Source organism: Dipteris shenzhenensis, chromosome 18 (genome assembly GCF_047967505.1).
Source record: "Dipteris shenzhenensis isolate YYH24624 ecotype China chromosome 18, Dip_SZ_1.0, whole genome shotgun sequence".
In the NCBI taxonomy this organism is placed as follows: Eukaryota; Viridiplantae; Streptophyta; class Polypodiopsida; order Gleicheniales; family Dipteridaceae; genus Dipteris; species Dipteris shenzhenensis.
Window position 1 is genome coordinate 28,341,215 of NC_141613.1, and position 15,299 is coordinate 28,356,513.

Consider the following 15,299-nt stretch of genomic DNA (forward strand, 5'->3'; position numbering starts at 1 on the left):
CTTCTTCATACTCATCATACTCATCCTCATCCTCATCCATTGGTGTTATTCTCCAATTATTCGCATGAGGTTGTGGACAATGGCACCAGTGCCATTCATTACATGGATTGAAGAGAATTGCACTAGTGCCATTCCCCATTCTCCATGTGATGAATGTCAATAGTTCCATTCTACCCACCATAATTTGATTATTTGGAGAATGGCACCAGTGCTAAACTCACAACTTCTTATGATCTTTTGGAGAATGGCACTAAAGTCATCCTACATGTAGACTTTTCACCAGATGTCAATAGCACTAATGCTAATGTTCATGTGAGTTTGTAGAGAGTGGCATTGATGCCATTATTCAGATGCCAAGGTTGTCACGTGAGATTTTTCTCATAAAAAATTTGGAGGAACCTTAATAAATGATTATTAGAGATTGGTACTCGTTCCATTCCCCACAACTGGCACCAGTGCCATTCTCCACAACATCATATGATTATTTGAAGAATGTTACAAGTGTTATTCTCTATTCTCCATGTGATGAATGACACTGGTACCATTGTCAACAACACCATATGATTATTCAGATAATGGCACAAGTGACATTCATCACATGGATTTTTTACGATGGCACCAATGCCATCCTCCATCCTCCATGTGATGAATGGCACCAATGTCATTCTCTAAGTAACCACATGATGTTTTGGACAATGGCACCAGTGCCATTATCCTCAAATTCATTTGAGCACTAATGCCAATCTCAATGGGAGTTTGTAGCCATACTCCATGAGAGTATGTGAAGAATCCTGCATGAGCGTTTGTGGATAGTGGAATTGGTGCCATCCTCCATGATGTTGGTTCCATAATCCACAACAATTCTATTCTCCACAGCACATGATGGTTAGAGAATGGCACCAGTGCCATTCTCCACAATATCATATGATTATTTGGAGAATATCACCAGTGCTATTCTGTGCTCTCCATGTGATGAATGGCACTAATGTCATTCTCAACCACATCATATGATTATTTGGTGAATTGCACTAGTACCATTTCCCACAACACCATCAGACTTTTTGGAGAATGGCACCACTGACATTCATCACATGGATTGTGGAGGATGGGACCAATGCCATTCTCCATTCTCCATGTGATGAATGGATTTGATGCCATTCTCCAAGTAAGCTCATGATGTTTTGGAAAATGGCACCAATGCCAATATCCTCATATTCATCTGTGAAATAATGCTGATCTAAATGGGAGTTTGTGGAGAATGGCACCCATGCCATACTCCATGAGAGCTCGTGGAGATCGGCAGTGGTGTCATCCTACATGACCTCGTGGATAATGACACTAGTGCCATTCATCCCATGGATTTCCAAGAATGGAACAAGCTCCATTCTCTAGATATCAAAGTTATCCTACTAGTGGAACACAAAACATGATATCAGGGTTATCACATTAGAGTCTTCACAAATAATATGTATAGGAACCTGACACATGATGACTATAGAATGGTACTAGTGCCATTGGTGACAACACTTTATGATTATTTGGAAAATGGCACCAGTGACGTTCATCACATGGATTGTGGAGGATGGAACCAATGCCATTCTCCATTCTCCATGTGATGAATGGAACTCGTGCCATTCCCCAAATATTCATATAGTGTTGTGAACAATGGCACCAGTGCCATTCTCTAAAACTACATTTGATCTTTTGGTGATAATGGTCTAGTGTCATTTTCCAAAAAATCATTTGATGTTGTGTAGAATGCCCATTATCATGCTAGTGGAACATAACACATGATGGTTGGAGAATGGCACTGGTGCCATTGTCCAAAAAATCATATGATATTATGGAGAATGGCACCGATGGCATTCATCACATGGATTGTGGAGAATGGCACCAATGACAATATTCATGCTCCATGTCATGAATGTCACTAACATCAATCTCCATTAGATCATATGACTCTTTGAAGAATTGGAACTAGTTCCATTCTCCACAATTTCATCTGATGATCCTTGAGAGAATGCCAGAACAACATATCTCCATGTGAGTTTGTGGAACCAGTGACAATTACCACATGGATTGTGGAGAGAGTATGTGGAGAACCATGCATGAGCATTTGTGGATAGTGGAATTGGTTCCATCCTACATGATGTTGGTTCCATTCTCCACAACACATGATGGTTGGAGATGGTTGGAGAATGGCAGTGGTGCCATTCTCCACAACATCATATGATTATGTTGAGAATGTCACTAGTGCTATTCTCTATTCTCCATGTGTTGAATGGCAATGATGCTATTCTCAACCACATCATATGATTATTTGGTGAATGACACTAGTCCCATTGTCCACAACACCATCTGATTATTTGGAGAATGGCACCAGTAACATTCATGACATGCATTGTGGAGGATGGAACTGATTCTATTCTCCATTCTCCATGTGATGAATGGCAATGGTGTCATTCCCCAAATATTCATATAGTGTTATGGACAATGGCACCAGTACCATTCTCTAAAACTACATCTAATGGTAGGATAATAGTACTAGTTTCATTTTCCAAATAATCATCTGATGTTGTGTAGAATGTTCATGATCCTACTAGTGGAACATAACACATGATGTGAGGTTATCACATTAGAGTCTTCCCAAATAATATGTATAGGAACCTAATACATGACGACTATAAAATGGTGTTGGTGCCATTGTCCACAACACCATCTAATTATTTGGAGAATGGCACCAGTGCCATTCATCACATGGATTGTGGAGGATGGAACATGCCATTCTCCATTCTCCATTTGATTAATGGTAGTGGTGCCATTCTCCTCAAATTCATCTAACCATAATGCCAATCTCAATCGGAGTTTGTGAATAATGGCACCGGTTCCATACTCCACGGGAGTATGTGGAGAATCCTGCATGAGAGTTTGTAGATAGTGGAATTGGTGCCATCCTCCATGATGTTCTCAAGAATGGCACCAGGCTCATTCAACTATGGATTTAAGAGGATGGCACTAGTGTCATTCTCCAGGTGCCAACATTGACACATGAGAGCTTTCTCATAGGAAATTTGAGAGGAACCTAACACATGATGGTTGGAAAATGGTAGCAGTTCCATTCTCCACAATAGAGCTATTCTCCACAACACATGATCATTCGAGAATGGCACCGGTGCCATTCTCTAAAACATCATATGACTATTTGGAGAATGTTACCAGTGCTATTCTCTGTTCTCCCTATGATGATGCCATTCTCAATCACATCATATGATTATTTGGTCAATGGCACTGGTACCATTGCCCACACAAGACACTGAATGTTACTTTGGCTGGAGTTCTTGATACGGGCCAAGATCATCATGCTAAGGAGATACTCCATGAGAGCTTCTGGAGATTGCCAGTGGTGCCATCCTACATGACGTTGTGCAGAATGACACTAGTGCTATTCATCACATGGATTGCTGAGAATAGCACAAGTTCCATTCTTCAGATGTCAAAGTTATTCTACCAGTGGAACACAAAACATGATGTTAGGGTTATCACATTAGAGTCCTCCCAACTACTATGTATAAGAACCTAACACATGATGACTATAGAATCGGTACTAATGCCATTGTCCATTACTCTTTGTGATTATTTGGAGAATGGAACCAGTACCATTAATCACATGGATTGTGGAGGGTGGAACCAATGCCATTCTCCATTCTCCATGTGATCAATGGTACTAGTGCCATGTCCCAAATATTCATATATTGTTGTGGGGACAATGGCACCAGTGCCATTCTCTAAAACTAAATTTGATCTTTTGGTGATAATGGTTCTAACTTGTAAGAAAATAATACAACGTCTGTGCTCAACAGATAACAGGATCTCATACGCAAGAGAGAAAACAAGATAGTATGGAGAATCAAAATTTTGATTACTGTAAAATTGGTACAATAGATGGCGCTACCTCCCAGCCGTGCGCTCCTATGAAAGAAGCTTCGATGGCGTGTTGGAAACAGTAGAAGACGGAGGCTGAATGCTAAGGAATCAAGGTTGCTGTAGCCAGTGATGAAATGGGCTTCATGGGCTTGCTCTTATATAGCCACCAGTCATAGTCGGTTAAGCTCAATTGGGGTGGCCGACCCAATCTGCCCAAAACGGTCGACTGGGGGTCGGTCTCGAAATAGGCCACCAACCATACGATAGAACCGGTGCGCAAAACAAAGCAATTGAGCTATGGTCATCGTTTGGCCCACAGCCATCCGAGATCATCTAAGGCTCCAAACGGGCCCCGCAACCCGAGAGTGGGCTGCCCCGGGAAATGCTCCATCCACCCTCAGTGCAGTCAGTCAAGGGATGCCTTCCCGCACTTGCATGTAGCCTAGTTGGCAGTGTGCCAACTATATCTAAAGCCGTCCAGCCATCAGGCCACACATGGCCCCCATCTGGTGTCCAAACCAGGACCTACCGGATAACCGAGCTACTCAAATGCCTTCTCCTCATATGGGGGGCTTACAAGTAGAGTTAGCTGGTTCCCATGTAGTTACATGAGAGTGGAGCATTGATATCTAACACCCCCCCTCAATGTCCACCCGCAAGTGAACTTACTTTTTCGGCCCAATGCCAAGTCGATGAAGATGCCTCTCCAGCAAGTCTCTTCCAAGAGCCTTTGTGAAGATGTTCGCAGCATTCTCTGTAGTCGAACAGTACACCAAGTCGACCTCTCCATCCATGATGAGCTTACATACAAAGTGATATTGAATCTCAATGTGTTTTGTTTACATCTCAAATAAAATATACATGTTGTCCGCAAACAGTGTTTATTAACACCACCAAAAACATGATTTTCAAACTCTACCACAAATGCTTTATTTTGGTTATTATACCCAATGAAACTTTTTACAACCAATAAAGTTTTTCATAATCATTGAAATTTCCAAATATCAGCATATTCAATATTGGGAAAAATCCCACAATCAATGAAAATTTTCCCAAATTTAATGAAACCTTTCCCAAATTTAATGAAATCCACCCAATTTCAAAATTTTCAAAATGCAACTTTTGTCCCACTTTATCTAATACGGTGTTTGTGGTTAAATGAGTAATTTAGGTGGAAGAAATCGCATGAGATAAGGAGAGTTTTTTCTAACAAATAATTCTCAAAACTCAGTTATAATTTGACTAAACCTTAGTTAGGAAATGTTCAATGGAAAGGGGGCTCCTCCCTAATTTACTGGAAAAAATTCAATTGGTTGGTTCTACTCACTTACTCCCAGTTACAACTCCTTTTAATGAGAGACAGGAAGAGTGCTCAATGCAAGATGGAATTTTGCTGACAATAATTTGTCTCAAAAAGGAGGTTCGTGCAAATATGGACATGAGGTTGCTTAAGAGTACTCAACTCTGCTTTGGTTGATTCTTCACGAGCTCACCTGAGATATTTTTACCATCACCTTCCACTGGAAGCTCTTCTCGAAGGCGTTGTTGATGCATTCCATCCTATCCCTACATGTGAGGTTCGTGTTAGCCACTCTAGATGGACACACTATTGTGAAATGACCCAACTTCTTGCAAACAAAGCAGGCATCCATGAATGGACCAAACCTAACTATTGAATGTAGGACACATTGGGTAAGGCACACCTAAGCCTTGTTTTTATCTGAAAAGTAAAAAATGAGAAACTCTCTCCATTCTTGTTTATATAAAGGACCCTTGAATGTAGGGCACATTGGCTAAGGCACACCCTAAGCCTTGTTTTTATTTGAGAGGGGGGGGGGGGGATTAAGTGTATGTTTAAGGCTGAACGAAATGGATATATGATGATACTGAGTTTGATTTCAATGGTCTGACTATGTATGTGTATGTTTATTTAAGGTTGAAGTTGCATGTTTGCTCTTCAATTTCCACTACTTTTTAGTCTGAATTTGTCTTCCTGGCCCTTCTGTTTCGAGTGCAAAAGTACTATTTTAGTCTGAACTAGCATATGAACAAAGTAAGACACACGGCTGTGAAAAGTTTGTTACCACCATGAAGCAACTTTTGCTTGTAATAGAAGCTGCATTGTAGAACAAAAAGGGTATTTTTTATGGACATTATTATTCTATTGAACTTATAGACCGTGTTGCTGGATGTAGCCAATCTTGGAACCAATAAGGTTTGGGAACTCAATCCATACCGGCTGATCATGGTATAAGAATTCGTCCATAATGAAGGCTAGACTCCATGGCACCACCAACACAGAAGCCACCATGAACATGAAGGATCTACCCATCAAATCATCTCCAATAGCTTTTGAGACACACTTAAGCAGGAAGAAGCCCTTCCCCACAAACCTGGCTGAGTAGGCATTCTGGGGCAAATCACAATGATACACCATGAACTATGCAAGTTGATCCAAAGAGGGAGCTCTCCTTGTAAAGAAGTGATATGTTCCACCTTTTGCCATCCGAGCCGACTCTAGTTTGACATATTCCATTTGGAGGTCACATGCAAAAGGGTGCTTGCTACCACCCTCGAACCACGCCTTATGCTCACTTTATTTTGTTGTTTTTATCTATGTAGGATGGGATGTTTGGCTCTTTGGATTCATCCCCTTAGGGGCACCACCCCGTGATAAACTGCTATTTCTAAGACATCTCCCCTTGCTCAGTACTCATATCCCTACCGAGATCATTGCGTGTGCTATCTAGCTCCATGCAAGGATGCTTCAGCCCCTAGCCCCCCCCCCCCCCCCTCCGTCTTCTTTATGGAAAACTCGCACAACCAACACGCACAAAACCACGAGCACCACTCAAGCTTTAAGTTGGCATGTTGAGATAAAAGACAATCAAGATTAGGAACCTTAAGCCATGCTTCTTTAAGAGGACTTCTAATAAATCAAAATTTAGAAACTATTACATGAGAAATTCAAACGCTGCCCAAGGCTTGGTTGAGATGCCAAATAGTCATGTTTAGGATGTCCAATGTATACAAATAGCATCTTAGATGAAGAGGAATAGTAAAGGTGCAAGCTGATAAATTCTTGACAAAATTCGACCACATTGAAGGAAGGCACAATAGCAACATCATCAAACAATCACACCTCATTGTATGCCATATGCAGTTCAATGGAATGCAACTCCTTTTTATAGGTTTTGACTCCTTTCTACCTTCCATGTAGCTCTTCTCGATGTCTCCCTCCCCACATGAGCAATACTCTATATAGGATAAAAAGACCTCACTATCCAAATACCAAGGCTACATAGGCTTTGTATTAGGCTTGGAAATCCAGGTTACCAATCTTGGCGGCAAGCTCTAGCTCTTCCCAATATCTACTTTTTCCATTTGGCCCCTTCTTGAGGGCATTCAACAATCTCATTTACCTTCTCATCTCACTTTCTTGGATGCATACTATATTTATATGCAAAAATATTTGAAGTAGGTTGTCCGCCCCTAGTTTTACTACCTTATGCACATTTCCTAGTTAATTCGCTATGTAATAAACACACACACGCACACGCACGCACACACGTGCGCGTGCACAAGACATGCATTCATAAAATACAATGGTGAAGAAACCAAACCCCAAAGTATTTCCATGGAATAAGGGTCCAAGGAGCAGATAGCATTGAATGTAGTTTAGTAGATAGTTTAAATTTGTCAGTATCCATTTTCTTAGTCAAATAAGATCTAATAATATCACTTTCATCAACTTGTGCTACACTACATTTGCAAGGAACATTCAAGAGCAAAATATTTCAAAGGAAAAAGAGGAAGCAAAGTGGTTACTTCTTTGCATGTAAGAGTATGATACAATTTTTATGATCAAAGCTATGTGAGTGACTCCTTTAATGCACCATGGGACCTTTGTTTAGAGCATTGCTTTTGAAGGGGAAAAGGATTTCAACATGCCTTAAAGAAGACCCTTTAACTCGCACCTTACATAACTTGAGCCAACCTTGCACCTACACTAAAGGAGGACAAATATTGTTGTAAGATATGTATCATGTAGCTTATATTGTCCTAGTGTTAAAGTTTGAAGTGAGACATGAATATACACTGATCTGTGCCTGTGTTATAAAGGTTTCAACCACTTTTGCCATTCAAAAACCTAAAGCTATCCTTTTCTTTATAATTGGGTTAGTTTGAAGAAGGATTGCTTTTGAGAGGGGTGGAGTGCTTTCAATCCCCTTTCAATCCAATGGAAAGGAAAACCAACATCTACGATGACATTTGGATGTAACACTCAAAGTTTGGTTCTTGAAGAAAATTCACTCAAACCCAAAGCACACAAGGAACCAACTTATTGTTCCCCTCAAGATGTCTTTTTCATGTAATGAAGAAAATTGTGTTTAAGATTATAATGGACAAAAGTTTAGCCAAAAAGAAAAAGAGAAAGAATAAAGCTATTAACTTTGCCTGCATGTAACCTATCATGCACTCCTTTAGCTTAGTGGGGCCTTCTTGACACCTTATTGACAAGCATTGCTTTACTAATGTGAGAGTGGCTTATGGCAAAAGAGCCATGTGAAGGGTGATCGATCAGGTGAAAAGGGAGCCTACATTCTGAACATTGTAATAAATAACAATTGGAGACACTCCAAGTTTAGAGGCTCTTGCTCTATGGAATGGATTCCCTTGTGAATCTAAGGTGTCGTGGTCACGGTGGAAATGTAAATGATGACACGAAATCCTTATGCTAGTTCCTCTTTTATTAAACAACGCCTTGTTGAAGGCAATGTCAAAGGGTAAGGTTGCATTCTTCTTTTGGGGTGTTTTTAAAGCTGAGTAAAAGCTGTAAATTAGTTTGTCTTTATCTGGCAGCCACTTTACACCGGGTAGACCGTTTTTCGAGAGAATGTGTGAACCAACCCCAAAGGCTATTAATTAATTTTAAAAGAAAGACAAAGGAACAAAGGACGCAAAGGCCGCAACGGGAAGAAAAAGAGGACACAGGATGCCGTCCGATGGGCCGACAATCTACGGTGGAAAGGGTATGGCGTAGTCAGCGTCCAGCGCCTTTAACGCCGCAAAAGTCTGCCATCCAGCCGTTGGATGGGTCGATATCGGACGGCTGAAGGTCGTCGCCCACATGGGCAGGAGGGCGCGATCTCCGACGTGGCGGCGGCTCATTCAATGATCAGAGACACTTTAAATAATAGTCCCGAAAAGGCCGGGGCGGAATTCAATACGTACTGGAAAAAGAAAAGAAAATTATACGTAGGGGTGGGGTCAGCCACGGTGGCCCGGGGACCCACGCATCCACATGGAGCGTGGTCCCGGGGATGTGACGCGCGATGGGTGCGTGCCACGCAGGAGGCCACCTACTGGGCCCCCTCTCACCGGAGAATAGACGGAGGTTGGGGGTGTGGGCCCCATAAACCTTTTTTCTTTCTTCGTATTATAATCATTATAAATATATTTTTTTTATCAATCTGACAGCCAGAAAACGGCAGAGTGCATGCATGGGGGGGGCCCACGCGGGTACGTAAAAACTGTAATTCTAAATTATTTTTGCGATTTTTTTTGTGTTAGGCAACGGCATGATTTGGGGAAGCGGGCCTAATATAGGCGAGGCGGTATTTTTTGTAATAATTTAGAAGGGCTTTTGATAAAAGGGGGTGGGGGCAACGAAAATGGGGGCGGCGGCCTTTTTTTATTTTGGATAAAAATGATTTTTGGGTACTTTTTGTAATAATAATCAAAGCAACGTTGCCTTGCTTCTCACTGTCTGTATTATATACTCTTCTCTGTGTACTCTTCTTCTTCCCTGTTGCCCATAACAAGCCCCCCTTGTCTCTCTCTCTCTCACTCTGTCTCGCTCTCTCTCGCAAATCTGCATCAGTTCCTGTGCCTTTGTCAGTTGCCGTTGAGGTCCATTGAAGCTCTCAGCTCCCCCCATTCTGCCCTTCCCCTAGCTCCGTCTCCTTACCGCACTACCCTCCTCCTCCCCTGTTCGTTCCTTCGTTTCCTCCCTTGCTTTGCTTCCCTACTGTCTGCCCTCCCTCCCCATGGCTCCCCCATCCTTTCACTCCTCTCATCGCCTCGGCGAAGAGCATGGCTAGCTCCACCACCTTTCTTCCCACACACATCCCTCCCTCCTCAACTCGTCGCTCCCACACCTCTCTCCTTCCTTCCTTACCTTTCCTGTTTGCTTCCGCATCGCATCCCTTCTACTACGTACGTAACCTTTGCCCCTAGCCCCGCCCCCCCCCTAGGTTACGCCCTGCCCTCCTATAGATACAACGGCTCTTCCTCCATGATGGCACCCCTTTGTGCTGATAACAACAACCTAATTGCGTACCACCTGCCATTGGCACCATCCGCCCGATCGGAGGCTTCTCTCATGGCTATCGCCCAGCAGCTGGTGCAGCACCAGCAGCATAAGCAATTCCAGCACGAACAGCGCCAGCAACAGGCGGGTACTTCCGTGTCCAAGGAACCCACTACGTCCCCCGGTTCTATGAATCAATGGGCCGTCTCCACGCCTGCGTGGCATAGTAAGCCTGAAGAATTTGCAGTGCCATCCACTAGTTTCTACTCGGATGTTGCATATGATTTCAATCCTTCCAGCGGCTCATTTTTTAGCGAGTCATCTTCTGTTCTGGACCTTTCTGGTTCTACTCTCCTGATGCCATCTGTGGATTCCCAAATTCAGGACTCAGTGTTCCTTTTCAGAGACCCATGCTTTGACAAGCCTGATATGATCGGAAGTGAAGGAGTGGATTTCCACAAAGCTTCGGATTCCTATCCAAGCGAGCGGTACGATGGCAATCGTCGCTGCAAATTCTTGGGTCCCGATGAATTGAGCAATTCCTTAACAAGGGTTGACGAGATGGGCGAGCTCGTTGGCTTTCTCCCTTCCACCAGCTGCCTGAAGGCGACCAATTTGCAGAACATAGCTATTGAATCGGCGCAAGCGAGCGGCCGAGCTGACTTTGGATTTGCTGATGTTTCTTCAGAATGGATGGATTGTTTGATGAGTGATTTGCAGCCTGAGGATGCAGACGAAACGATCGTGTCCTGCTTGGATACAAATCCGTGTGAATCGACACAGAGTTCTGAGCCTGCCATGGCCACAAACGGCTATCCCTGCGCGTCGGAGGATGCTCTGCCTGACGGATTCACTGTGTTGGAAGAAGCCAAGCGATGTATGCAGAGCCGTTCTGACGATGTTTCGCCGTCTTGGACTCAAGACACAGGGAACGAGGTCTTAAGCTCCTCCCCTTCCCGGGAGCTGCTGTCGGCATCATCGCCTGATTTAATTTCAACGAATTCTCTCAACGGATCAGGAGTCCAGGAACCTCAATATGTTAGGCCGGCTTCACAAACGGTACACGGTCTTCAACCGTTCCAAAGTACGTGTCTAAGGCAGGGAGCTCGAGATGGCGTCCTGTCAGCTGACGCCCCAGCATGGACAACTCTCAGATCGGAGGGAGGCAAAGTTTCCAGCTTACGAGAGGAGGATGCTATTCGGAGGGGGGAGCTGAAGGTGGAATTCGGACGAGAGGGCTATCCGGTGCCAGCCCATGGGGTGCAACTCATGCAGTTGTTACTGGAGTGTGCAAGGACTGTGGACAGCGATCATGAGAAGGCAATGAATGTTCTGCCGGAGCTGCGGGCACTGTCGAAGCGGAACGGCGATCCGATTCAGAGACTGGCCGCCTACTTCACGGAGGCGCTGTCGAAGAGGCTAGCAAGAGCGCAAGGCCTGAGCGATCGGGTGTGTCTTCGGAGGGAGGAGCTCTCAGCGCAGGAGTTGACGCAAGCCTACAAAGCGCTGAACGACGCGTGTCCATACTTCACGTTCGCGCAGCTGACGGCGAACCAAGCGATACTGGAGGCGATAGAGGAAGCGGAGAGGGTGCACATAATCGACTTCGGGATATCGCAGGGGGTACAATGGGCGGCGCTACTGCAAGCGATAGCGAGCAGGGGGGGGAGGGTACCGCAGAGGATAAGGATAACAGGGGTGGCGTCGCCGGAGCTGGGGGGGGGGGAGGGGAGGGCGGAGTCGCTAGAGGCGACAGGGAAGAGGCTAGCGGAGTTCGGGAGGCAATTGCAGCTGAGCGTGGAGTTCAGGGCGGTGGACGCAGGGCTAGGGGAAGAAGAGCTAGCGGCGGAGATGATGGGCGTAGAAGAAGGGGAGGTGGTGGCTGTGAATTTCATGCTTGAGCTTTGTAATTTGCTAAGAGGGACCGATTCCCATGCTGAGACCGCAGTGGCCCGAGTTCTCCACGTGGCCTCCCAGCTTTCGCCGCGGGTCGCCACGCTCGCAGAAATGGACGCCCGCCTCAACTCCGGCCCTTTTGAGCAGCGTTTCGTTAGTGCCCTCCACTTCTTCTCCGCCATGTTCGACTCCCTCGAGGCCAGCATGCCCCGTAACTGCCCCCAGCGCCTCCGCATGGAACATTGGCTCCTCGGTGAGCGCATCGCCAGCATGGTCGGCGGTGCCGATGACGACCGCCACCGTCGTCGCTTGCAAGCCCATGCCCAGTGGAGCGCCTCCATGCAAGCGGCCGGCTTTTGCCCCGCACCACTCAGCCCCTACGCCGTCAGCCAGGCTCGCATTCTGCTCTGGCGCTTCTGTGACAGCTTCACGCTTGGCGAAGAAGAGGGCTCTCTCTCCCTCTCCCTTGGTTGGCAAAACAAGCCGCTCCTCACCGTCTCCACTTGGACCTCCACCCCCCCTTCTTCTCCCTTACCTTGAAACCCTTCACCGCCACACTCTTGCGCCTCGCCTCGATCACCCTCTTCGACCTCCCCACGCCTCGCCCCGACTCCCTCGTCACTCGTCACTCGTTTTCCTCTTCCTCCCCTTTTCTTCCTGTCCTCCTCCCTCTCCCTCCCCTTTGTGCCATAGCCTCTTCCATACTAGAGTCCCTGAAATGGACTCCACTTTCACACACACTTAACCTCCCCCCATTGTTTTAACAAATTATTCCCCGGTACAATCCATGTAAAAATTTCCATCATTGTGAATACCATATTCTTCCCCCTTTCTTTTTTTGGTTTATATGGAGTCTCCTCTCTCTATCAATTGCCCCCTTTTTTCTTCTAGTTTATATGGAGTCTCTTGTGTCTCTCAATTGCTATGTTTAAACTTCAGTCTCTCATATGTGGTCTTTGGTCTTGTGGTCTCAATGTAAAATCTTGACTAGAGAATTGGTGGTCCTATTGCTCATCCAATACTTTTAGTGATTCTTAGAGAAGCTATTTAAATGTCTCTTATGACAACTAATGGTTTTTATCACCCATTGAGTATTTTTAGTGCTTATTTAAATGTCTCTTTAATCGCTAGTTGTTTTTATTGCTCATAGAGAGTCCTTTTAGTGCTTCTTATAAAAGCTATTTGAATGTCTCTAATGATACCAACAACTTAACTTTTAGAATGAGGGATTATTTACATCGTCTAGATTTTGAAGGGGTTGGTTTTCTTGATTTACTATGACAAACAATTTGTGGATCAATTCCTTAGCGTCTTTAGTAAAAGGAGAGATTGCTCAAGGGTGACATTGGTACCTTTAACTTACAACAACCAACCCATATAGTATACTCGTTAGTTTATCATCATTGATGGTATCATACTATGCAATGCCATTTCAATGGTGTATTTCTCAAGTAGAGAAAACAAGAGAACTTTCTCATACTAGAAATAGTATTGCTTCTTATTTCTAAGTAAGTCCCTTCTTTTAGCCCAGCTCAGATAGAACTTCCCCCACTACAATATGACTTCCTTTCTCCAAAGCTATTTGAATGTCTCTAATGATACCAACAACTTAACTTTTAGAATGAGGGATTATTTACATCGTCTAGATTTTGAAGGGGTTGGTTTTCTTGATTTACTATGACAAACAATTTGTGGATCAATTCCTTAGTGTCTTTAGTAAAAGGAGAGATTGCTCCTTAACGTTTTGATGTCAACCTACTCAAGGGTGACATTGGTACCTTAACTTACAACAACCAACCCATATAGTATACTCGTTGGTTTATCATCATTGATGGTATCATAGTGTGCAATGCCATTTCAATGGTGTATTTCTCAAGTAGAGAAAACAAGAGAACTTTCTCATACTAGAAATAGTATTGCTTCTTATTTCTAAGTAAGTCCCTTCTTTTAGCCTAGCTCAGATAGAACTTCCCCCACTACAATATTCTCCAAAGCTTGTTGCTCTAGGCATACAAACTATGCAATAAGATTTGAATACAAACTAGGCATACAAACTAGTGCTTCTTATAAAAGCTATTTGAATGTCTCTAATGATACCAACAACTTAACTTTTAGAATGAGGGATTATTTACATCGTCTAGATTTTGAAGGCGTTGGTTTTCTTGATTTACTATGACAAACAATTTGTGGATCAATTCCTTAGTGTCTTTAGTAAAAGGAGAGATTGCTCCTTAACGTTTTGATGTCAACCTACTCAAGGGTGACATTGGTACCTTAACTTACAACAACCAACCCATATAGTATACTCGTTGGTTTATCATCATTGATGGTATCATAGTGTGCAATGCCATTTCAATGGTGTATTTCTCAAGTAGAGAAAACAAGAGAACTTTCTCATACTAGAAATAGTATTGCTTCTTATTTCTAAGTAAGTCCCTTCTTTTAGCCTAGCTCAGATAGAACTTCCCCCACTACAATATGACTTCCATTCTCCAAAGCTTGTTGCTCTAGGCATACAAACTATGCAATAAGATTTGAATACAAACTAGGCATACAAACTAGTGCTTCTTATAAAAGCTATTTGAATGTCTCTAATGATACCAACAACTTAACTTTTAGAATGAGGGATTATTTACATCGTCTAGATTTTGAAGGGGTTGGTTTTCTTGATTTACTATGACAAACAATTTGTGGATCAATTCCTTAGTGTCTTTAGTAAAAGGAGAGATTGCTCCTTAACGTTTTGATGTCAACCTACTCAAGGGTGACATTGGTACCTTAACTTACAATAACCAACCCATATAGTATACTCGTTGGTTTATCATCATTGATGGTATCATAGTGTGCAATGCCATTTCAATGGTGTATTTCTCAAGTAGAGAAAACAAGAGAACTTTCTCATACTAGAAATAGTATTGCTTCTTATTTCTAAGTAAGTCCCTTCTTTTAGCCTAGCTCAGATAGAACTTCCCCCACTACAATATGACTTCCATTCTCCAAAGCTTGTTGCTCTAGGCATACAAACTATGCAATAAGATTTGAATACAAACTAGGCATACAAACTAGTGCTTCTTATAAAAGCTATTTGAATGTCTCTAATGATACCAACAACTTAACTTTTAGAATGAGGGATTATTTACATCGTCTAGATTTTGAAGGGGTTGGT

At 43.5% G+C, this 15,299-nt stretch overlaps 1 protein-coding gene across 1 annotated transcript; it reads left to right on the forward strand.

Moving 5' to 3' along the window:
• Positions 1-9,786: 9,786 nt before the first annotated feature.
• LOC147891050 (scarecrow-like protein 13) lies at positions 9,787-13,002 on the forward strand. The gene has a single exon (XM_087389539.1). The coding sequence runs from the start codon at positions 10,223-10,225 to the stop codon at positions 12,671-12,673; it is 2,451 nt and encodes an 816-aa protein (XP_087245665.1). The 5' UTR covers positions 9,787-10,222; the 3' UTR covers positions 12,674-13,002.
• The last annotated feature ends 2,297 nt before the right edge of the window (positions 13,003-15,299 follow it).

Excerpts from the sequence above, each read along its gene's own strand:
- LOC147891050 (XM_087389539.1), top strand. The coding sequence starts at position 10,223 with ATGATGGCACCCCTTTGTGCTGATAACAACAACCTAATTGCGTACCAC.